Consider the following 24,926-nt stretch of genomic DNA (forward strand, 5'->3'; position numbering starts at 1 on the left):
CCCAGTTCTCTCATTCACTTTTTTGTCCCCTCGGTCTTGGTCAGTGCACACCAAACTTTGTTTGAGGCTTAGAGAGCAGCTCTGGCTTGCTATCGGGGTGGCCGATCACATCAGAGTGTGTGTTGATGTGTGAGTGTGCTTCAATGAAATGTCGTGGTGAATTAGAGAGAAAGGAGTGTGTTTTTATGTTTGTACCCAAAGGTTAACTCACAGAATAAGAAGGTAAGCTCATTTCCTCTCCTCTCCCTTCCTTAATCTTGATTTTCTCTCTGCTGTGTTGTTCTTTACAGTTTTATCATGCAGTCTAGATTGCCTAGGTATAAAACAGAGTTTTTACCGCCTCAAATATGTGTGTGTTAAAAGCAGTATACATATTTAAGGCGTGTGTTCACTCTGAACCTTCATATGTGTGTGAATGAGTAATGCTGCTTGGGGCCTGAAGCTTTTTCCCGTAGCTTCCTGCACTCAGAGACCTCAGTTGGCCTCTGTATACGTTGAAGTGTGTTTAATCCTAACTCACATGCCAGTGTACTGTACAAGGAAAATATGGATTTAGCTTGCTTCTGTGTGTTTTGTGGTTGTGGGCATTGGGATTGTAAAATTAGATTACAATGGCCTGTTGAGACACACACACACACACACTCTAGGTGTGTGTGTGTGTGTGTGTGTGTGTGTGTGTGTGTGTGTGTGTGTGTGTGTGTGTGTGTGTGTGTGTGTGTGTGTGTGTGTGTGTGTGTGTGTGTGTGTGTGTGTGTGATAGGTGGGTGTGTGTGTTGTGGGTGGGCGGGCGCTGCAGAAGGGAGGCATGGATAGGATCAGCTCTTATCTTGGCTGCCCAGTGCCACACGAGGTGTAACGCCACACCCACACTACCACACAGTGTGTTTGAACAGGCGCACACACACACACACCATAACATCGCTGTGCCATAGTTGGACTTGTATTATCCAGTTTTGACAGAGGATATGCAAATTAGATGAGACTACTGTGTAGGCCTAATATTAGCGCATGCAAAAATAAATTGTAGAAATTCAGTTGAAAGCCTGATGCTTTCATTTTAAAAATTGCATTTGATTGAACAATCATTTGATGCCGGCAGCCCCAGAAATGTAATGACGACAGTAATCTGTAAAATTAAAACGGCAGTTTCTTTGTAATATTGAAAATCCCCATAGTCAGCGGTCGTGTCCATTATCATGTTGAGAGTGAGGTTTACTTATATTAGTCAAAAATAAAATCTGATTTTGGCCTCTACGTTGTAATTTGCCTACTGAGAGGATGCACCATGCTCAACATGAGGCTTAACAGATTGAAGGCTCTGTGCTAGTTGCTATATTTATTTGACATCCATAGTAATGTCTGGCATATATCCTTTTGTGCAAAGTAGCTATCATATTGTTCCTTTGGATTGACCTTCATCCGCCTAGATATCAATTTCACAAAAAGTATGCACAAACCGCTAACTGGAAAAATAAGTCCATCTCATTTAGCTTTTTATTTTTCCTCCATTGTTCATGTAACTGCTGAACAGATCCACTGTAAGTTTAATTCTGTCAACTGTTTAATCCCAGTTAATATAGTTTTCCCAGCGCTTTCTTTAAAAAAAAGTGAGGTTAATTAACACAAGCCAACAACCGAAGAAAGGCGGCAGTATACATTTAAATCAAATCATAAATCATGTGAAGCAGCACTTCCAAAGAATTCTGTGTGGACGGTCAAACGCGGGGCTCAGCGTCAGACAGACAGGGAGAGAGAGATGAGAGTGGGTAAGCTAAAGTGGATGAGACAGGCCTTGAAAAGGATCGGCCACGGTGATGCTGTCGGTCAGAGCCGGTTTGTCTCCAGTCAAGATCTCAGAGTGGCTCAACACTGTTGGATATCGGTCTGCACACGCCGACATCCGCCGCTGTCTGTCAGTCTGTGTGCGTGGTTCTTACAGTCAAACCTGCTCAGATAACACTTGACCTGCTGTGGCTCCATGCAAAATACTAATACTAATCTGGTTTCGCTAGTGTATCTCAAGATAAATGAAACAGCTGTTTATCTGTTTCAGATTCATGACATTGGGCCACATTTGAATCGGTTTGTTTGAAGCTCTTTTTTTACGTCAATTGAGTAGACACAGTTGATTCTGAATTAAATGTATTTATTTTCAATTGATATTGGTGTCACTTTGGTTTTGAGAATGTGATGGTGTATTTTAAATAATTATAGAAATGTAACTTTATTGATGGTTTTCCTTCCTCCTTCACATGGCAGAATTAATATAAGATAATTATGCTATTAGTTACTGCAGACATGTGTGCTTCTGCTGTGATATGTACTTTTCTCATGCTGTTATGCAGAATTTATTTAGACCACATTTATCTGCATCTGGAAGAGACAAGCCATCCTGTCTGAAAGTACTCTTTGTCAAAATAATTTATGAAAATGTCTCAATTTTTTCGTGGAAACTTACAGTTAAAAACACCCACAAACATCTGCGGTGGCGGCTGCAGGTGCTCATTTGTATTAATGTGACTGTTTGTTCTTCTGAGTGAAATAGAGGCCACATTTAAATATAATCTAGTAGAAAACATTTCGGCTTAACTTGCAGTTAGACACTCACACGTACACTGCAGGCCGGGCAGCATGAAAAAAATATTTCTCTACATGAAAAGGATTTATATTGCATCAAATCTCGATAGTTAGACTATCAATGAAGATATTGATGGTATACGATGATGATAATATTTTGCATTACAGAAATGTGAGAATATTTTTGAGTGAAAGTGAAGGTGTGATGCCAGGATGGACATTGTGTTTGTTGGAGTGTGAAGGTGTGTGCATTTAAAGACAAAAGTGTGTGTGTCTGTGAGAGCCGGTGTCAGCCTCACCACGCCTGAGGTGAGCCCAATAACCGTGCCGTGGCCCACTGGAACGAAGTTTCACCGTCTTTAGTTCCGAATAGAGAAAAGAATGTGACATAAAATGAAATAGTTTTCAACACTGTACGGTTTTCATGTGAAGCTGTGTTTTTCTTTCCTGTGATTTTAAATACCAAAGTAACTACCCGAAGGCGTCACAATGAACGCAATGTTTCTTTTTTTTTAAAGCAAAAACACACAACCTCCTGTTCTCAGTAACTGTAGCCTGAAGGAAGGGGTAATAAACTGGAGACCAGAGGGTCCCTACTGTAGTTTAATGTGTGTGTTGAGGGGGTGATAGCATAGGGAATCCAAGTCTTCTTTTTTAACCTTTATTTAACCAGAATATCCCATCGAGAGCAAGAATCTCTGCTCTAAAGAGACCTGCAACAGACATTGTGCCCTGAAGCTACAGGATAATACATCTAGACAAATACTCACACACACTTGCTGAAACACTCTCATGTACGATTAAATAAAACTTCTAAGCCTCGACACCTTAATCCCGCTTGGTATGTTGCGGCGGACAGTGCAGTGTGTGACTATAATAGTATTTAATTTGTCCTATTGTCAAGCGCTATTCAGTTTTGGCCTGAATTACGCCAACTCTTCGTCGTCTTTTTTGCTCCCTTGTGCATTCACCATTTCATTTTTTTCATTTTTTAGACGACCTGAAAAGAAGGGCGGGAGGGAAGGGACAGAAACTAGCGGAGAAAAAAATGTCAATTACAATTACCAATAATAATCATTATAATTAAGCAATCACTTAATAGGAAATCAAATTATTATGGGGGGTGACAGTGGGACAGAGGGAGGTCCCGTGGGACTTTATTAATTTATTTTCCTTTATTTGGCCGGAGAACTTTCCCCTTATTGTCTTTCCTTGGTTTCTGGGAGGGGTCGTCAAGAGGGCTTTATTAACTGGTAGCCTAGGGTGGTGATATTTTTGGGGGGATGGAGAAGGGGAAGGGTGTGGAGGGATATGTATTAATATTAAAACGTTTTTGGGATGAGGATGAGGGGCGAGCGGTTTGAGTGAGGTAAGGCAGCGAAGGCAGTCACAGATCCACAAAATCACCCCCTCTCCCCTCGGCTCGTTTTTCTCACCCCTTTTCATTGCCCCACTTCTTCCGCAAGCATCGGCACTAGCAGAGCTGTTTTGGAATCAGAAGTTAAATTTAACAGTCAACAGGATAAGAGGGAGAACACACTAACGCACACATTTGGGGTTAGTACACTTGCTCCGGTATGCAAAGGGTTGACTAATAATAGCTGGGCAATGTTTTTCACAAGGTCCCACAGGGTGTGGGTGGGTGGGTGTGTGTGTGTGTGTGTGTGTGTGTGTGTGTGTGTGTGTGTGTGTGTGTGTGTGTGTGTGTGTGTGTGTGTGTGTGTGTGTGTGTGTGTGTGTGTGTGTGTGTGTGTGTGTGTGTGTGTGTGTGTGTGTGTGTGTGTGTGTGTGTGTGTGTGTGTGTGTGTGTGTGTGTGTGTGTGTGTGTGTGTGTGTGTGTGTGTGTGTGTGTGTGTGTGTGTGTGTGTGTGTGTGTGTGTGTGTGTGTGTGTGTGTGTGTGTGCAGTATAAACAGATACACAAGTGTGCCTGTTTAGCAGTTTCCTCTCCAGAGGCTCCTGGCAGTGTGTATGTGGCCGATCCAAGGCTTCTCCCCATGTCTCTTAATTAAGGCTCTCGTCAGACACAGACCAGCTGGGCCTGGTCTGGCCTCGCTGGCACTCAACATATTTCAGTCAATCGAGCCCTTCCCTCCTCCTCGTTCTCTCTTTCTAACGGTCTTCTAACTTTCCCTTCATCTTTCCTTGTCCTTCGTTGGTATTTTCTTAGTTTTATTTTATTGTATTCTTTAAGCTACTTTTTTGGGTTGTCTAATTGCTATATATTGATGCACTTTATGTGTTTACAACATGTTAAAGCTTAATAGGCCCTTAAATACCTGTCTTTAAGTGCTGGCTGGATCACACTGAAAACTTAGGCTGGAGCCACACGAGGACGATAACGCAAACGGACCAACATCGATATCAAAAAAGTCCGTCCACACGCAATAGGAACCAGAAACGTGTCCGTTCACACGAGACCGCTCAAAAGCGCTGGAGACGCTGTAGTACATATGCCGGGCCTGTAAGTGGCGCTATACTCCTGCCACAAAAGCAGCGTAGAAGACTTCCCGCTCATGGTTGCAATGGTTGCCCTTCTTTTTATTCTCCGCTGTGGACGCTCTGGCTCTTTTTCCCCCTTCCCTGAGGCAAGTGTGTGCTCCTGCTGTAAATCTCTCCGGTTAGTCCACCAGCAGATGAAAAACAGCCGCCTCTTCCAAGGGACGAGGGGGTCAGATTTTTTTCGGACAAAATTAGAAAAGTGCCGGTCAAAGGTCTTCTTTGTTATTTATTGAGCTTTAAAACAAATTGATAAAGACTCTATATATAATAATATAATAATAAAAAACGGAGCCTCTCTTTTCCTCCCCCTCTTCTGACCAAGCAGCTGATCTCTGCTGAGCAGGCTATTGCTTCAACGTTATCAGGAAATTATCGTATAGGCGTAAGCGTAAACACGGAGCCGTTTGCCCCCCCAAGAGCGTTTCGTTTGCAGAACTACCCACCATGGGACCCGTTATCGTTTTCTGCGTTTCCATGTCGGCCTCGTGTGGCCGAACCGTCTATCTGATAGTGAACTGTAGCAGATACGACCGTTATCGTCCTCGTGTGGCCGGGGCCTTAAGCAGTTCTAACGGGAGGCAAATGCCAAAAACTTAACTGGCTTTAAAGTCTTTAAATGGCCGTATACTGTCATGATTGCACTCACAACCCAACAAATGCTAAGATGTAGCCTGTGTCGAACACGATTCAAAATGTCATAAAAAGATACATTGGTGTGATCAATGCGGTTATAAACAGAGTTTCGTTTATATTTCTATAGGGAGCACAGTAGTAGGGTGTTTCCAAAATTGTACATCAGCTACATCCATACTCCACCTTTCTTCCCCGATCCCTTCAGCTCCACCCCTCCCTCCCTTCATCCATCCCATCTCTTTATTCCTCCACTCCCATTTCCAACCATCCTTCAATACAACAACACCAAGCCCTGGTTACGTGGCTGTTGCTATGCCGGGCCTGCAGGCTCAGGATTCCTGCCAGAGGCTTTCCTGAGATAATCCAGCGCATATCTGGGATCTGTTTGAAAGGTGTCACATCTGACCGGAACCACTGTGTGCTCATTCTGCATATTTACACTTTCTAAATGTGAAAGATCGTGATTTTCAGTAGAGTAATTGTCCTTTGTCGGAAAAATGCCCCAGCGTTAGTATTTAGTCTTGCTTGCACATATATGTACCTAGTTTATAACATGTGTCTATGAATGAAGTTTAAGTCTTGGCTCGTGCGTGTGCTCCTGTGTGCACACATGCCTTTGCATTAGCACACCTAGGCCGCCCCTTTATCCGGGGGATTATGGTTAAATGGAATGCTGAGATCCTGGCGGCGAGCGACCGATAAAGCTGAAGTCGGTGTTGGGAGAGAAAATTAATTATTGAGGATAAAATCAGAGCGAAAGGAGATAGTTACTAACTCGTTGGGGAGTTTAGTCATTGATATTTCGGCGCTTGCTTCCAGACAACAAGCAGAGTTCATCACACGCTTAATGTGAGCCTGTTTTGTGCATTTGTGAGAGTGTGTGTGCTCACACCTACGAGCAGGGCTTTGCTAACTTTTAAAGGTTTTAATCAGGGATCCTCAAATAGAATAGCATTAGGTTTCTACGCAGTCTTAACATAATGACTTGGCTTTTTTCCCCACAGCGGATCAGGGTCCCCTACAGCTTCTCTTATTCACTTTAATCCGATTTCTGTTTATTAAACGAGATTTAGAAACAGTCTTGCCAGAAATAAATTACATTTTCACAAAGTTAGTGTAGTAAATATTAAAATCAGATACTCAATTTAAGGAAGCACATTTTATTCCAACTGTTTGAAATAATCCTACCAAGATAGTGGAAGTTTTTACATTTCTGTAAGTATTGATTTGAAACATTGTCAACAAAAGCAAATATAATATATAAATATATTATAGGCATAAATAAATTATTCAGTTTTTATTCAAAACAACTAATCGAATCATCTTTAAGTGTCTGCTGAAATAAGGATTTTGCTTAAACTAGTTACATGATGTGATCTATCTTTGATTTTTTCTAAAACATTATTTGTTTAATAGAAAATCCTAAAGCTATTGTACAAAAAGGTTATTTTAACAGACATGTTGGAAAATAGAAAATGTTTTATAAAAGGTAGGGTAGGTAAGAATGGAGAAACCAGCTCGAGTGCGCTAGAATCTGAAAATACGCAGCCGAAAAGAATCTGCCCCTTCCTTCAGACTTCCTTACAGAGCCCCTCCTCCAACACACACGAACGCGCACATGACCAATGAGGGCACGAGATAAGTTTGTGCACAGATGGAAGGCTGACAGGCAGGTAGGCCATCCAGTTACTTTAGCCGGGTCAGCTCAGATTATTGGTCGTGCTTTTTACAGTACTACGGCTTCCACAGATGACATTTTGTTATGGATTTTTCGTCAAAGCACTTCAGATATTCATTGCTATAGGGATGTTAAGAGCATTCCATGGAATATAACAAAAAGTGTTTCTGAAGGGAAATTACCTACCCTACCTTTAACTCTTGATGTTACATAGGATCCATGTAAAACGTGATGACAGGTCCAGGAGTTTGGGAATTTAAAAAATAACAAACTGAATGGTTTGAAAACACACAAACCATTTTAGAGATGTTTTTTTGCCCAATTTACCACCGCTTTGAGATGTGTTTCTTTACTTTCTTTTTCTCTGGTTTTGCCTTCATGGTTTCCCAACCCTTTTGGTCTAAATTGGTGTCACTGCCCAGTAACAACGCACTTCGACCAGAGCAAACCTCATTGGACATAACGGTGTCATTTAGATGTATTAACACAGTTTGTGATTTTTACAACACAACAAAAAACACTCAGCTCACTGTTTTGGGGCCATAGAATGGAAACAAGAAAAGGGATGAAGCCTGGATTATATCGTGATTTTCCCTGAGTGGTCAGTGTTACAAATAAGCTGCAAACAAATAACCATCCCTGACCTTACAGGACTTTCTGTATCCAGACAGATTTGTGTGTGCGTGCGTGCAGGTGAGCACATTTTCTCCTCTGAGTGCAGACTGATCAATAGTAATTGGGTTGAGTGTCTCAGGCCTGGTTCTCTCCTTTGTACTGTGGGCCTTTTGTAGGCTGACACTGGGTCAGAAGAGAAAGGGGAGAGGCGAGAGAAAGAAAGGGAAGAAAGAAGTGGGGAGACAGAGAGAAAATGAAGGATGTTTGCAAGTCGACGAGCATGACCGACTCCCTCAACCAAATCTCCGGATATTTATTCAGCATTACTCACTAATCTAAAAAAATCTTCCACCCTTTCTGTCTCTCCTCCTTTCTTTTCTTGCTCACTCCACATTGGAGGGATGAGGTGTGTGTGTGCCGGGGATACTGTAGGGTGAGATAAAACAGATCATTTGTGAAGATGTATTAACAGGCCTCTCACCTCTTCCTCTCTTTCTCCCCCTTGCTTTCAAACACAAGCACACTCCCAGAGTATCTCTCCATCCTCCTCGCTCGCTATTCTGTCTCTTTTATGACTTCCATAAAGGCGGCGTGTGTTGAATGAGGGCGGTGAGCTCCAGCGGTATTAGCAGGGAGGCATTAGGCATAAACTCTAAGGTATATTAAAGCAACGGCCCTGTTGTTCATATAAACACGCCAATTCAATTTAGCCTGCCCCACGGGGAATGGGATTTCAGCAGCTACCGAGAGCAGCAGCAGGAGGAGAGAGAGAGAGAGAGAGGGAGGGAGGGCGAGTGAGTGAGTGGTGGATGAGGTAAGACAAGAGGAAGAGGTGGGATGAAGGGATCTTGGGGAGAAGCAGGAAGAGGGAATAAAGGAGAGGGGGAAGAAAGGGTTAGTAGAAAGAGAGGTCAGGCAAAGATGTAGAGTTTGCCATATGGGAGTGGCCAAGTGGCTAGTTACAGGAATTCATTACTGTTGTTGCATTAACTACCATGACGTAAGAACCTATGTGTACATGCATATGTGCAGTGATAACACACACACACACACACACACACACACACACACACACACACACACACACACACACACACACACACACACACACACACACACACACACACACACACACACACACACACACACACACACACACACACACACACACACACACACACACACACACACTCACACCCTGGCAGGCAGACTGTCTGTGCACCGTTGCACGCTTGGACAGAGCGTTATGTGGGAAACCCTACAGTTATATTATTCAATCCAAATTCAAATGGGCTTGTCAGGAAAGCTCCCGTTTTTATTACCTGTCAGAAAAACAAAGGGATGGACGAAGCAGAGGGGAGCAAATTAAACGACAGTAAATAAGACCCCCTATCTCTCTCTCTCCCCTTACCATTCTGCCACTCCTCGCTCTGCTGTATTTTGAAGGCACACAAACACACAGATTTTGACAGCATGTTGTTGTTCGGCTCTATCTGTAGTTTACCTTATCCAGGTTTTATCTGTCAATCAAATGCAGGAGGACCTTATTATTTTAGCTCATGGCTGAATCAAATCTCCAGCCAATATTAAATCAAATTAGACAAAAACTGGATTTGATAGTAAAGGAAGTCTGTCAGATATTTATTAAAATGGATTTGATGCATCTGTGACATCTACAAACAAGGAATCATGGGAATTTGGGAAAAATAAATCAAGGTAAAAAGGGGGAGAAAGAAGACCCTAAGGGGAGATGAAGGGATTTCTTAAGGATGAGCTCTGCTTGTGGAAAAGAGGGGGTAAAGTGAGGTGTGTCCTTCGATAACACACACTCTCTCTCTCTCTCTCTCTCACACACACACACACACACACACACACACACACACACACACACACACACACACACACACACACACACACACACACACACACACGACGAACAGCCTCCTCCCGTCTTGCCCCTTTCAGCCAGGCATAACCTCTGCCATCTGTCCACCCCCCCTTCCTTTCCTACCTCCTCCTTCTCTGCTCTTCCTCTTCTTCCCCAAGCCCCCCCCCCCCAGACCCCCCTCTGTTAAATTAGGGTATTATTTCCCCACCTTAACTCTCTGATGGCATTCAGAGAGAGGTGGAGATTTAGTGTTTTTATTATCAGTTGTCTTAAGCAAACAGTCAGTGTGTAGCGAGGGCCGCTGGTTTAATTGTATCATTATTCATTGTTAGACATGTAGAGAACTAGAAATAAATCTAATAATAATCTTAAATAAAAGTGTATAGACATTAATTTAATAAGGTGTTTTTAAGGCAAGGGAGATAGATTGGAAACGACATGCAAAAAGGTCTCTGCTTGACTCCAACTGGAGACATTGCAGTTCATAGTGAAAAACTTAAACCTTTAGATTCTTTTTAGGAACATTTTAGTTGCAGCCCTTTAATAATGTGTTGTCCCCATTCTCTTCTGAATCTACCACTAAGCAGGTGAAAAGGAGTCAGCTGGATGTATTTATAAACTGTATTTGAATGAAGTGATAAAAGAGCCATATTAGGAGCCCCACTTCTAATCCTCAATTGTTCTTTGTCTGTCCCCTGTCCCACAGAGGGGCTGTTCCAATTAAAGACTAATAATTGTATTGTTTTATAAAGCCTATAGAGACAGAGATTCTGCTCTTCAATCATTTACTCTCCAATGTACCCTGCCCATCGTGGGCTATCTCGCTGGATGAAGTCTATAACCCACTGTGACTGGCTTTTTTTGGGGGGGTGTGTGTGTGTGTGTGTGTGTGTGTGTGTGTGTGTGTGTGTGTGTGTGTGTGTGTGTGTGTGTGTGTGTGTGTGTGTGTGTGTGTGTGTGTGTGTGTGTGTGTGTGTGTGTGTGTGTGTGTGTGTGTGTGTGTGTGTGTGTGTGTGTGTGTGTGTGTGTGTGTGTGTGTGTGTGTGTGTGTGTGTGTGTGTGTGTGTGTGTGTGTGTGTGTGTGTGTGTGTGTGTGTGTGTGTGTGTGTGACAGTAGGATGAGGAAGGAAAAAGCCAAATTAAAACTTTTAAGCACCATTATTTAATTACCCCATAGGCTGTGGATTTGAAGGGTATGTGTGTTGTGTTTGCTCATGCAATCCTGTGCTGCTGTCCAGGATTATTTCAGTTTTTCAATTTGCCCTTTCTCCTCTCTGCCTGTGTGTGTGTGCAATTGTGTGCATGAGCATTCATGTGTGTGTTTGTATGTGCGTTTGACTACAGTATAACCTCGTATTGGTTGCTCCCTCCCTTTCACCTCTCCCCGCCACACACACACTGGCACAGACATGCAATGCACGGATGCTGAAGCGCCGGCAGATAAAAAGGCATTATGGTAAATTCCACTTAATGACAAATTTTTAATTTGGGGAACAGGGCTTGCTGAATGGAGCTTAATTACCGGGGCCAAAGATCCCTCGGAAAAATAACCCCCTCGACATGCCCAACCTGCCCGATAATGGAGCGCTCCACAAAATGCCTCAGATTAACCAACGCCGTTTATCTCCCCCTTCCCACCCCCCTTTCTCTCGCTGTATAATAACAAAAATAACAATCATGAAAATTCTATCTGCCTCCCAGCCCCCATCACCCCACTTCCCTCTCCCGTCTTTCCGCCCTCCCGCCCACTGCCTGGTTCACTCCCGCAGGAGGAAATTCATCAAAAATGAAATTGAGGTTGCAACTCACTGGTTTTATTAAAATATATTTGCCCCTTACAGACGCTACGTGATTGTGTGTTAGTGTGTTTCGCCCAAAACACTGAATTATGTGGTCAGTTTTATCAGCATTACTTTAGGTGCTTACAAACACAAGTATGAGTTTAGCCTCAAAACACTTGTTGGCTAGTACGCTTCCCTGTCGTTGTACTGTGGAGACTGACTTCCCGAGCATTAGGAACAATGAATTGATTGAAACAAATGTCGTTACTAGTACAAAAGTATACTCTTCTTTAAACAAACTAAAAGGGACCAACTTGTTAGACTATACTGATACAAAATCTCAACTATAAGTATTCAACTTTAAATAAGGATTGCACAGACAATTCTAAAGATAATACATTTACTGACAAAAAGAAACCCAATCCTCATAATTCAGAAACCTGTTTAAATTTTACTTTTGATGACACTGTGCAAGTCATTATGCTTGATACAGATTCAAAAATGTTATTGTAAACAGGTTTTTAGAATATATTAGTTTTGTACATCCAGGTAATATCCATTCCAAAAGGAGGGTTTGTATTTAAGTTATTCTTTTAATCTTAATAAATATATTTTACTACACAATGTTAGTTAAACTATCCCTTTTTAAAGTCAAAAGACATATACTATGTCATTATTTGATCGATATGTCAAAAGGAAAGTTCCCAAGTTTTTGTGGCCTAAATAGCTAGAGAAGAATACATTTTAAATCAAATGTAAAAGGGCTTTTTTGTTTTGCTGTGATGGGTGGTAGGTACAAAACATCATCAGCATGTTTTGGTTAATTAAATTAGTCAAATTTGGATTCAGCTGCTTTTTCAATCACAGATGCATGATTTGGTGTGTCAGGAGTGTGTGTTTCAATAAGAGCAGCTAGGATTATCAACATTTAGGGGGAGATAAATGTTGCCACTCTCCACTAAATAGAAAGCTAGCGGATATTAAAACAACACAATGACTACCTTTGAAACCCGTTGACGTTCACTGGCTCGGTTTTGGATAACTTGTATATGGAAACCGCAGTATACCTGCACACTAACACACACCCACAAACACAGATATACACACTCACTTTTTTTGGCCTTCTCTGGTCCCTGTTGTTGTGTACCCTGATTGGACCATGTGGTTGCCATGCGGTTGCCAGGCCGCGCCCCTGCTGTGTGGTAATTGGTGTCTGTGGTATTGCCGCGTGGCGATGGTACTTTGACTGACAGGTTTGGCCACCTGCCCTGCCCTGGCTGCCAACATGGTGTGGAAGGGGGCAGAAAGGAGGGGAGGACGTGGCATGGGCAGGCAGGGGGTGAACACTCGGCTTGTCATGCGGGGGATGGATAATCAGAGACGGGTTGCGATGAAATATGAGATGGTCAAACACGAAGCCGATTCAACAGGAACCAGGGTGATGGCATCTGTTTTCTTCTCCCCTTTCTTACCAAGCTGCACCCCCCAAAACTCTGACCAGAAAACATGTTTATCAGATCACCTTTTGAAGATTGACTTAATATACATGTCAGTCTGATATGTCAAGGTTGCTGTCAAAGAAGCTTACAAACGGCAATCAAGGTTGACCTCAAGCATCATGAAGCACAGGCCAGAAAGAGTTCTTCGACCTAACCAGTTGTAATTTGGTTAGATTGGTATACATTATTTTCAATCATCATATATTGAGAAGTGTTCTCTATTGTCTAACCTGCCCAGGTTCAGTATCCTTTTTCTTTACATAATTGTATGGATTAATGTCCTCCTCTTTATATCAACTAAATAAACCTAAAATTGAAATGGTGTTGGTCTGTTGGTTGCCATGTGTTGCAAGAACATACAGCGGTTGCATACACATGATGCCCAGTGTTTATGGAAAAGAGACATAAAAACATATATTGGCTCGGGCTGGGTTTGAGTTTGAGACACACATTCGTCAAGTACCAATTGGGTTCAGTCAAGTCAGATCCTAGTCGCGTCCCTCCCCAGCTTCAGATCTGATTTTGAACTACAAAAATAACTACTAAGTGTTTTCTCTATATTCTTCTGAATAGTCAAACATTTAAGTTGAAAGGTTGTAAATGTGATTTTGATAAGGAGTCCACAACATAAATCCATCTTCAATTATCAAGACTGTTGGTTCAACACAAGCATTCACACATACATTCAAACACTGGTGGAAGAGCCTACCATACGCGGTGTCACCTCACCCGGGCAAAAAAAACTTACACTCATGCCTCAGCCAATGGTGCAATATCTTGCCTAAGGACACTTCAACACATAGACTGATCAAACCACCCATCTTTTGATTAGTTGACAACCTTGCTACCCGTTAAATAAATACGGTTATAGCTGAAGTAAATAAAGGAATGTTTGCCACAGTTTAAGAATGCTTTTGATTTGACTTTCTCACCTATATCTCTCTAACTGAGGTAAAGGTGGAGATGGGCAAAGAAACAGCATGTATTTAAGTCGAAGGAAATCTGCAGCTTTCATCTATAATAGGTCTATTCAGCTATTGATCTATTCGCAGCATGGCAAATATCTGCACACAGTCTCTATCTCCTTCTTGTTCTGCATCTCATTTCATCTTCACTACCTAATTTGCCCCAGTCCTCCACTGTCCTCCTTTTTTCCTCAAACACTCCTCTACCTGAATGCTCTTTGCTGTCCGGTGGGCTTGATATTCAGACAGCCCCTCTTTTGTTGTGTTGTAATGTGCTCCATGGCCCATACCAATGCATCCTCACCCTCCTCTCCCTCCCCCTCTCTTCCTCTCACTGTTCTTGTTCATCTGACTTGTTCTCCTGCTCTCTTTGCTATTGTGTTTTACACCCTCGGCCAGACTTTTCTGTCACACAAAAGAGGCGTAGAAAAGCTACGGGTTTGTGTGCGTGTGTCTGTGTGTGCGTCTGACTTGGCCAACCTTTTGGTATGTTTAACCTCGCAGAGGGCAAGGCTGCAGGGCAAGGGTGATGTCACAAAGGAAGCACTTTTTTTGTGCGCACACACCGACACACACATACACAGCCTGCCCACTCCCGCCCACCCCTCACCATTGTCATGTATAGTGTTGCTAATCCGACCCTGTCGCTTCAGTATCAAACATAACCTCCATTTGAGGGGGCAAGGCCCTTTCTTTCACTCCTATTTTGTGTAGGTGTGTGTGCGTGCGTGAGTGCACTGGTTGGTGTGTTAATGGGCCTGGTCAACAGCGTGGTACAATGGGCAGACTGGTTTGGGATGCCTGTTTAAGTGTCGGGACAGGGAAAGAGGGTTTGGGGCAAGGCAAGCCTGACTTTGATGTTACTGGGACAGAGGAGTAAACGGCTTGTAGACACACAGGCACACACACACACACTCTCACACACACACTCACACTCACACTCACACTCACACTCACACTCACACATACACACACATACACATACACAACCACAGGAAACATGGTCGCAGTTATGGGTGGTTGTCAGGAGAGACCCTGTTACAAAATGTGTGTGTATTTCCCAGTCTCATCCCTGGGTTATCACATTTCAACCATCGTGCCTGGACAGCCTGGCAGAATTATGCTGCTTGTGATTCCCTATATTCTGTGTGTGTGTGTGTGTCACCCCAGGAGAGCTGGGTGTTCATGGTTCATTAGCCCCACGTACACTTGTAGTCTGTTCTCACTGGTAGAAGGGATGGATTCAAATCACACACACACACACACACACACACACACACACACACACACACACACACACACACACACACACACACACACACACACACACACACACATACTCTGTTTTGTTCTGTTCTGCCGGCTCTGATGAACTGGCACGCAGCCTCCTCCCCTCTCCTCCTCATCTTCTAGTAATCAGGGTACCTATGAGACAGACAGGTAGCATCTGTCGCCTTCTTTCCCCTGATCCTTCCCTCCCTCTGTTTCTCCGTCTCCCCCTCTTCCATGCCATTGTGTCGAATTTCCCTCGATGACGGATTGATGTGATAATGTACAACTTGTCCCGGAGAATAAAAACTTGTGTGTAAATTGACATGCTAAGGAACGTTTTTTCTCAATTTCATTTTCTGCTGATTGTTTGAATACATGTGGAGATCTTTCAAGACTCTGGATCCTGGTTTTCCTCAGATACCTACTCCCGACGCATCACATACATTTCCTTTTTAGGATTTATTGGTCAGTTGAAATTGCTACAGTGGATATGGCTGAGGCCTCTCTCCCGCGTCCGTTCAGCTGTTTGGAAAAGGCGCTGCCATCTGCTTATTTAGCTCCTGACTCCTTCAGATCAGTTTGGCCAAGATGAAGCAAGCAGCTCTCGTTTGGTTTTGAGCAAGGCCTCAAGGCTGATTAGCATATTTTCACCAAGTGTACAGACAACAGACCCCCACCCACCCTCTCCTCTTTTCCTACCCCCCCCATGTGTTTGATTCCTCGGCCGTGACAAAGAGCTTCAACCTTTATCCGTGTGTGTGTTGGTGAGATGGGGGGCCCTTAGATTAAGGGAAAGCTTCCTGCTCTTTATTTGGGAAGTCCCCCTGGGAGACGCTTTGGGAATGACTTTCGTTGAGTCACTAACGCCTACTCACACACAAACACACACACACACACGCACACACACACACACGCACACAATCATTCTTAGATGAACTTCTACTCACACATACACACCTTCACCCCTGCCTTTTTTCAACAAGCTGCCCATTGAGTGGATGCTAGTTGTTGTGTAACACTTACTACACGTGCATGAAAGCTTTCAGACACACACACACACACACACACACACACAGACACACACACACACACACACACACACACACACACACACACACACACACACACACACACACACACACACACACACACACACACACACACACACACACACACACACACACACACACACACACACACACACACACACACACACACACACACACACCACACACAGAGGCCCCCCAGTCTGTTCATGGTAGTTAAGGTAGGTAGATGGAAAACTGTGGTACACTGATCCTTAGCTGACAACATGCAGTCAATTTCATAGTAATTTAAATTATCTTTCAAGGATAATGCCAAAAATGGCTTGTTCCAGTTTCGCTCATGTGTGGATTTGATGCTTTTCTTTGTTTTATAAAATGTATTTAGCATTTAAATAAATCACCGTGGGCTTTGTAAAATTGTAGTGAGCATTTTTTATTATTTTACATTTTTTGACCAGACCTTAAAGTGAATTATAAATAAACAGTTACTAGGTACTAAGTAATTCCGTTTAATTTGAACAACTTCGACTGTTTTTTCACTTTTGATACAGATTTTTCTTCCTTGGAGATGCTTAAATTATGTATAGGGGACATTTTAAGAGCATCTTTTGAGACAAGTATTTGCATTATGGTGGCTTGTACACGGTCTATAGTCACTGGTAGGTGTATTACAAAAATATATAAAGGTTTCAATCTGCCCAAATGAATCTACCCAGAGCGCAAATGATGTTAAATTGATTCATTTTTAGAATCATCCAAATTAGGGTCACACGTTTTTGCTCTAAACTGTACAGCGTTGAGTTGCTTGCAAGGGTGCTGTGTGTTTGTTTTTTGAGGATCAAGGTCGTGGCAGAAAGAAGCCCCATCCAAACAGCAGCCATTTTAATTTGTTTGACGGGGGAAGAAAGGTGATAACCTCCCTCACACCCGGGGAGGAGTTGGGTAGAAAACAAGGAGAGGAGGAGAGAGAGAGAAAGCAAAGTAAGGAGGGCTAAGCTGAATTGCGATAAGGTGGTAGATAGAGAGACTCTGAAAAAGAGAGAAAGAGAGAGAGGTGGAAAGGAGACTGTAATATTTGATTATGGCTCAAGGCTGTATGTTTGTCCAAAGGCTAAAGACTGTCAACCAGCTAATCGTGGGGGTCGATGGGTGGGTGTGTCTGTGTCTGTATGTGTTTGTGAAAGTCTGTGTGGGTCATTGCTATCAGCACATAATTTATGCTGAGTACATGTGTCTGTGTGTTTCTGTGTGTGTGTTTGTGTGTACGTTACAATGTCTGGATGTCGGTTACAGTTCTCTGGGCCTGAGGAGTACAGGGGCGTCCCTCAGGGCGCTGTTAGTGCCACTCTCATACAGATGTGCTGGGCTGCCATTGTGTCAGTTTCTGTGCGTGTCCTTCTCTTACAGGAAACTGAACTTACTCCTCAGGGTTTAGAGTTTTTAATAGGGTTGGATATTTTCTGGAATTTGTCAGCTATGGCTCTAAATCTTGTTGTATTGAGTAAAAAATGTATGCCACCGATAACCAATATTTTTAACAAATGTTTAATCATTGGTTCTTTTGAATTCAAATTAAGGAAGGCCTCTTGATCCTTACCTTTTTATCATTTTAAAAATCTTCCCATTGATTACATTGATTGTTGTATGTTTATGATGAGTGGTTTTCATTTCTTATGTCAAACATAAAAACACCAAAAGTGTATACAGTTAAAATGTAAAGTGACCTTGTTGTAAATACTTTTTTCTGTTCTATCAGATGCTGAAGAGAAGGCCAGCTGGTTGGTTTCGTCAAAGGATAAGGACGTAAGAAGACATCAGTACTTTTACAGTGATTTGTATATTTTGACTAGTTGAGTACTTCGTGGCTACAGAGCGTGAACGTTGTGATCAGCTGTTTTAGCGCAGTTCTCCAGTCTCCCTCCGCAGCCGGTTGGCGTAGTTTTGGCACAATTCCGTTGTACAGCCCGACGTTAACAGCAGCCCTGTCTGTGCACAAGGAGACCGACCCTGTCGTCCGGTGATCTAAACGCCTTCTGGAAAAGCTTCACAATTACGTCGGTACGCAAATGCGCTTTGTGACACAAGTGACGGTACGCATTTCAGATTGTTGCCGCGCATGCGTACCTGCGTACCAGTTATGTGCACCCATGCCCTGTACCCTGTACTACAGCAAAAGTATTCTCCGTCGGGACTTCCTTCAACAACACCACGCCGTTATCTTGATTCCGATTGGCCAAAAGACATTATCAAAGATGTTCTATTGAGAAGACGATCACTACGTGACAAAAGTTTTCAAAACCGTTTCTGGTCTTCGGTATTTCCAGACAAGTGGCTACTGAAATCAATCTTACTAACTGCTGTCTGTGCAATTCTCGGCGCGAGTTGGCGTATTTTATTTTGATTACTTTAACATCATTTGTCATGGTGGGGCTAAGCCATTTCTTGGTATGGGTGTAGCCTACCCCAGCCATACCCTGGCGCTGCCACTGGTGGGATGTATGGGGCGGTCCATTCTGCACATGCGTTGAATGCGTTAAATATTTTAACGCAATTAATTCAAAAAATTAATTACCGCCGTTAGCGCGATAATTTTGACAGCATTAATTTTGACATTTAGCCACTTTTCGTTCGATGGCTTTTTACAAAGTAGTTGGACTGGTGGTCTAAATGGCAGCCATTTTCTGCAAACCTTTTCTGAATAAAAGGCAGATGTGTTGAGCCAAAACTTATTTTTAGAATAGTGCACAGTTCAATTGTTTGGATAATTAGGACTGTCAGTTTTTTGGATATAAGCCAAAGTAATATGTAAGAAGTAATGTGTGATTTCCAAAAATAATAAGTATAACCGTATGTATTATATATTGTCACTTGTTTTTGTCAGTCAAAATTTGTTGGAAATACAATTCTAAGATGTTCATGATTTTTCTATACACATGTTTAAATAAATAATGAGAGTATCAACTGTGTATGTTTCAGGCTGGGATCTATAACAGAGACAAGGGTGCAAGAGCAACGGGGCCGCGGCTGTCAAACCGATACTACACCGACAAGAATGTCCAGTGTAGAAACTGCAGCAAGAACGGACATCTCTCCAAGAACTGCCCAGAGTCCAAAGTCAGTTCAACTCAGTGCACCGTAGCGTGTACAGCTTATACACTCTGATGAGTACCAATATGTAAAACTACTAACTGTGTTATGTGTGTTTTTTATGTGCGTGTGTGAGCAGCAGTTGGTGCCCTGCTATCTTTGTGGAACCCCAGGCCACCTGTCCAGTCAATGTCCCAACAAGCACTGCAACAACTGCGGCCTGCCCGGGCACCTCTACAACTCCTGCAGAGACAGAGCGCACTGGCACCAGCACTGCGAGCGCTGCTTCATGACAGGCCACTCAACAAATGTGAGTATAGCATTTTATTTTATTAGGTTGGAATTAAAATAAGAAAATAATGCTCTGCAGATTCCACAACCCATGGCCATTAATCTGCTGCTGTAACAGCCTCACCTCTACTGATTTGTAAACCTAGCTGAAGGGATTTGCTCCCATTTGTTGTAGCGGCCAGTCCTTTTTTAATGGAACTTGGTTTGTGCATATGAGCATTGTGATATTGAGACAAGAAAGGTCCTTTCCAAAATGTTGCATCAAAGTTGGCCATATGTTCTATTTTATACAAGGTTATTCAGCACAATGTCATTGGATTTAAACAAAATAAATACAAAAGCAAATAGACAATGAGGACATACGTTTCATTATAAAAAAAGAAAGGGAATTAAGGGAATGCATTGATCTTAATGACCATTTGTTTATCCATTACTTACCCTGTGTCACTTGAATTTGTGAAGAAATTCTTGTGAAAGATAGAATCTGAAAATGAAAATCTTTTTAAAAGAATTGTAGTAACATCAAAACTATATAAAAACATCTGTTTACAAACTCTATGCAAACCGTACATTCTAAAACACTTCTGTATAAACCGCATGCATTTTTAGTTTTTTTCTCATTTTTCAAGGGCTGGCAGGGTCAGTTACTTAAATACAAATAATAATTTGGGGGTTGGAGTATTCCTTGATGTATTTCGGGAGATTGAATCAACTTGATGCCACAGTATGAGGTCAAATGGCCTCAGATGATGTGTGTGTGTGCAGTAGGCTTTGGCTTGTTGTGTTGCTGTATGAGAACAAGTTGAAACACCAACCACTTAATGGCAAAAGTATGCTTATACCCTCTCCATTACCACCTCCCCCCCCCCATTTCCCCCTATTTTCCCCCCCTCTTTTTCCCCCTCCCTCTCCCCCACACTTTCTCTCAGTAATAATGAGTGACCAGGGGTCAGCACACGCTGCTGTTCACATTAATTGATACACTTCAGCAATTACAGCTTAGTTATGTCTCTGCCATGCTGCACATTCCAGATGTGGGCATGTGCTTGTGTTGGCATTCAAGGGTAAATCTAATGGCCATCAATGACAATTATCCCACCGCAACGTTCATTACCTTGCCCATTTACACTAATACCGTAGAATGGTGAACCCTGTGTGCATGTAAGAGCTTGCCTGTGTCTCCCCCACCTCACCTTCTCTCTCTTCTCCGCCAGTCAGTCATGTTCTTTGCTCTGTGTAATGGGTGAGTAACCAGGTGAACACGAGAGGGAGAGGGGAGACCAGGACACACACTGCCCATTTTTCTCTCTTTCTCGCCCTCACTCTCTTCCCTTCTTTCTCCCCTCTTTCTATGGATCCTCATCTTCATCTTGTTCTTCCTCTCTCCTTTGCATATTGTTTTCAACAGTAAACAGAAGTGCAAAGTTGTCTGGCATTGTAATTACCCTTTTCTTGGAACGCATAACTTTTTTTCTTACACTCACAAATTACACTGTATGTGTTAGTGTGTGTGTGTGTGTTTGAGAGAGAAAGAGAGTCAGGTCTCCGTCCCCTGGGCCTTTCTGTGTCTCTCATTAAAGACAGACGGTTGACGGAGCGCGAGTGTGTCGCTCGCCTCGCCTGTCGCCCTCGACAACAACACACTACCCCAGCGGTCTGGAGGGAGCGAGCAAGCGGGAGGGAGCTGGTGTGGTGGGGGGGGGGTTGTTGAAGAAAAGAAAGCTAGATGAGAGGTGGAGAAGGATACAGCCATCCAAATTCATATTTGCCCATCTCTGTATTCAAATCTAAACCGCTCAGATTAAGCCAGAAATGCACTGCGTTCTTTACAGGCTTAAAGATCCGGATTTGAACAAACACTTTCAGCCAAATAGTCACTTTTTATTGTGACAAGAATTTGCACATCATGCAAATTTGTGTAAGAACTTGTTTAGTTTATGCAAGCACAAAAACTAAACATTCCTCACAGCACTGGCTTGAATCTCCCTTTCCTTCTCTCACCCGCTCTCTGTCTCTCTCACTCAGTAGGTGTGTAAGTAGATAAATCCTGTTGCCTGCGGCGACTGCGGCATTTTCAATTTCCCAGTGGGAAGTGGCGGCGGTTGGGAAAGGATGTCGGAACGCTTAAGGAACAGCGTGGCGAAGCCCCGGAGATAATGCTTTAGCCACACAGGGACAAAACAACTGACTGCCTTACTTACTGACTGTTTGACTGACTGAAGAGAGACACATGGAGGGAAACAGGCTGAGAAATCAGGGCGATAAAGCTTTAGTGAAAGACAGAAGAAGAGACCTGAGGAGCCAAACAAATGACACCATGGCCTGCTCTACAGTATTTCTTAAGGCCCTGCCTCTGTCCTTTCTTTGTCAATCAGCGTCTCTGTAATATGTGTCTTATTCTGCCCTTAATATCCTATCCTATCTATATCTGTGTGTCTCATAAATATTTGATACAAATACAAGCAGTTGGTTTTTATGACATTTTCATTCCCTCCCTTTTTTAAATCGGATTTATTCCTTTTGATGTGCTTCTCAAATGTGCGTATATCAGTCTGTATATTAAAGACCATATTAAGTGTGTTTTTCTTTTCTCTCCTCAGGCTTGTCCAGAGATCTGGAGACAGTATCACATCACAGTGAGTATTTGACCACAAAACCAATGCTGTCAGCAAACTCCACACTGGTGTTTTAAATCTGATCTGATCCCTTCCACATCTCTTTATGTTTTATGAAGCACAAATATAAAACAAAGTGAGGTCAGAGTGCTGCTTTTCTTTGCTGTCAGAGAGAACAAGGCAGGTGGACAAAGGGCCTTTTGTAGATGGATCAAGGACCACTGACTAGACACCTGAAGTTGATTGGGAGTTTTTTTTTTATACAAGAAGAACATAATAGTACATTCCTGTTGTACTCAAAGGTGTGTATTTAGAAGGGCAAAGCGTCTGAAAAGGGAGGTGTTAAAAACTCTTGTGTTCCACAGTTCCTTCAGCTTTTACCTTAAAGTCCCATAATAGATACATTCAAATGATGCACATGCTTTTTACATTTCATAACATTAACCCTATTACAATGGTAAAGTTAACTCCTTTAGATTGTACCAGCAGTTTGCACCCTATCTGTGTCCAATTTTGCTAAATCCCTGTGGAGTTCTGCTCAGAGTCCCAATTAAAAGCAGAGAAATGTAAAAGAACAGGGTGGTGGAGGTGGAGGGGATGACTAAGCCAGCAGCACACCCGCCCTGCCCCTCACAGCCGGGGACACTTCTTGAATCTTTTTCAAGCAGAACCTGCTTCATCAGAATATAAATATTTTAAATCTTACTGTAGTGATATGCTATAACCAATATTCATTTCTAAACTCTTCAAGGACCACACACTATTCACTCTGTATTTTCTTTTACAGTTTTTGGTCAACTTAAAGGAACCAAATTGAATTAGTGTGGTAGTGCATTAGTAGGTGTAAGCTGCATTTATCAAACAAAGCTCTTATAACACCAGAGTCTCGGGTGATTTCTCTCTCAATGTGCTTTCTTCAGTGTCTTTAAACGTCTACTATTAAAATCCGCCGAACAGTGATAGTGATTTGAGGAATGTGACCAGAACCAGATCATTTTTAATTTAGCATGTGGATGTTCCTAAAAGCCACCAGAAAAAAAGTATTTTCCATGAGCATGAGGGAAAGGTGTCACACGATCACTCAGAATCAATAAGTCAGTTGTCAATGGTATTGAACTCGCCCTGTAGCAGAGGAGTGAACCATGGCGGTAAAAATCTCTGAAGATTAAGGAAGTGCCCTGAGTGATGGGAACCTTTTACTTTATTTATTTGTGTGTGTGTGTGTGTGTGTGTGTGTGTGTGTGTGTGTGTGTGTGTGTGTGTGTGTGTGTGTGTGTGTGTGTGTGTGTGTGTGTGTGTGTGTGTGTGTGTGTGTGTGTGTGTGTGTGTGTGTGTGTGTGTGTGTGTGTGTGTGTGTGTGTGTGTGTGTGTGTGTGTGTGTGTGTGTGTGTGTGTGTGTGTGTGTGTGGAAACCATGTGTCAAAGAGTAGAAAACTGTGACAGTAACTAGGGCCATATGTCAGCAGGGATGCATTTGCTTATTTGTGTGTGTGTGTGTTCTTTATCCAAAAACTGAAACGATAACTAGTTTCATTGGCTCCTTGTGTGTGTGTGTGTGCGTCTGAGTGAGGGGGCGATATAGACCTCAGCCTAAGAGAAAAGAGCAGCTTGTTTGTCAATTAAAAGACGTGATAAAGCATGAAATGGGCTGCCAACGCCACTCGGGACGAGGGAGTGCGAGAGAGGGAAGAACAGTGTGTGTTTGCATATATCTTGGCGTGCACTTGGCGTGTGTGTTGGGGGAGGTCTGTCACTCTCCTCTATGGAGATTAATTAGCAGGGGCTGTCTAATGAAAAGGCAGCATCGTTAGCGCAGGGTAGCACGGCGGGAGAGACGCAGGAAGGAGGAGGGAACGGGAGAGAGAAGTTCCAGGGGAGACGCTGGCAGAGAAGATGGGAGTTAAGTTTAATACTTGCTCATGTGTTGGTGCGGGATATTTTTCTTTATAGAGTTTGAGTTTAAACCACGGGAAAAAGGCAAAGATGCTGATGAAGGAGCACCGAAAAATATCTTTTGTCACCTGGCAAGATGATGCAACGAACTATTGTGTGTGTTTTTCGTGTGTGTGTTTGCGTGTGATGCTGTGCTTTAACGGGTGGAGGATTGTGACCCAGGTCTAATTGAAGTATTTAAGCCATTTAAGCACTGGGAACAGAAGGTCGTTACAGATCCAAACTGGCATGGGGGTTAGGGGCTCGCACAGATACAAACACACACACACACACACACACACACACACACACACACACACACACACAGCTCCTTCTGTTTAAGACAGCCTCATTTTATTCATGATGCTGCTTATGACCCTGAACTCCCCAATGTGAGAAGAGGTGTGTGTGTGTGTTTGCTTTGGGAGATGTGACTCTGTCACCTTCCGCTGGGCTCAGCCAGGTGTGAAAAGGCATTCTGTCAGACCTCCCTGCTACTGGGTCCATTTATCGTGTGTGTGTGTGTGTGTGTGTGTGTGTGTGTGT

At 42.9% G+C, this 24,926-nt stretch overlaps 1 protein-coding gene across 1 annotated transcript in view; it reads left to right on the plus strand.

The window, feature by feature from the left end:
* The window catches only part of zcchc7 (zinc finger, CCHC domain containing 7), a 48,135-nt gene that overhangs the window by 11,448 nt on the left and 11,761 nt on the right, over positions 1-24,926 (plus strand). Inside the window, exons 4-7 of the mRNA XM_079680658.1 lie at positions 18,212-18,258; positions 19,432-19,569; positions 19,682-19,852; positions 22,434-22,469. Coding sequence (XP_079536784.1) covers positions 18,212-18,258; positions 19,432-19,569; positions 19,682-19,852; positions 22,434-22,469 — 392 coding nt within the window. The remainder of the gene's footprint in view (positions 1-18,211; positions 18,259-19,431; positions 19,570-19,681; positions 19,853-22,433; positions 22,470-24,926) is intronic.

This window comes from Notothenia rossii (assembly GCF_949606895.1).
Source record: "Notothenia rossii genome assembly, chromosome: 1".
Classification (NCBI taxonomy): Eukaryota; Metazoa; Chordata; class Actinopteri; order Perciformes; family Nototheniidae; genus Notothenia; species Notothenia rossii.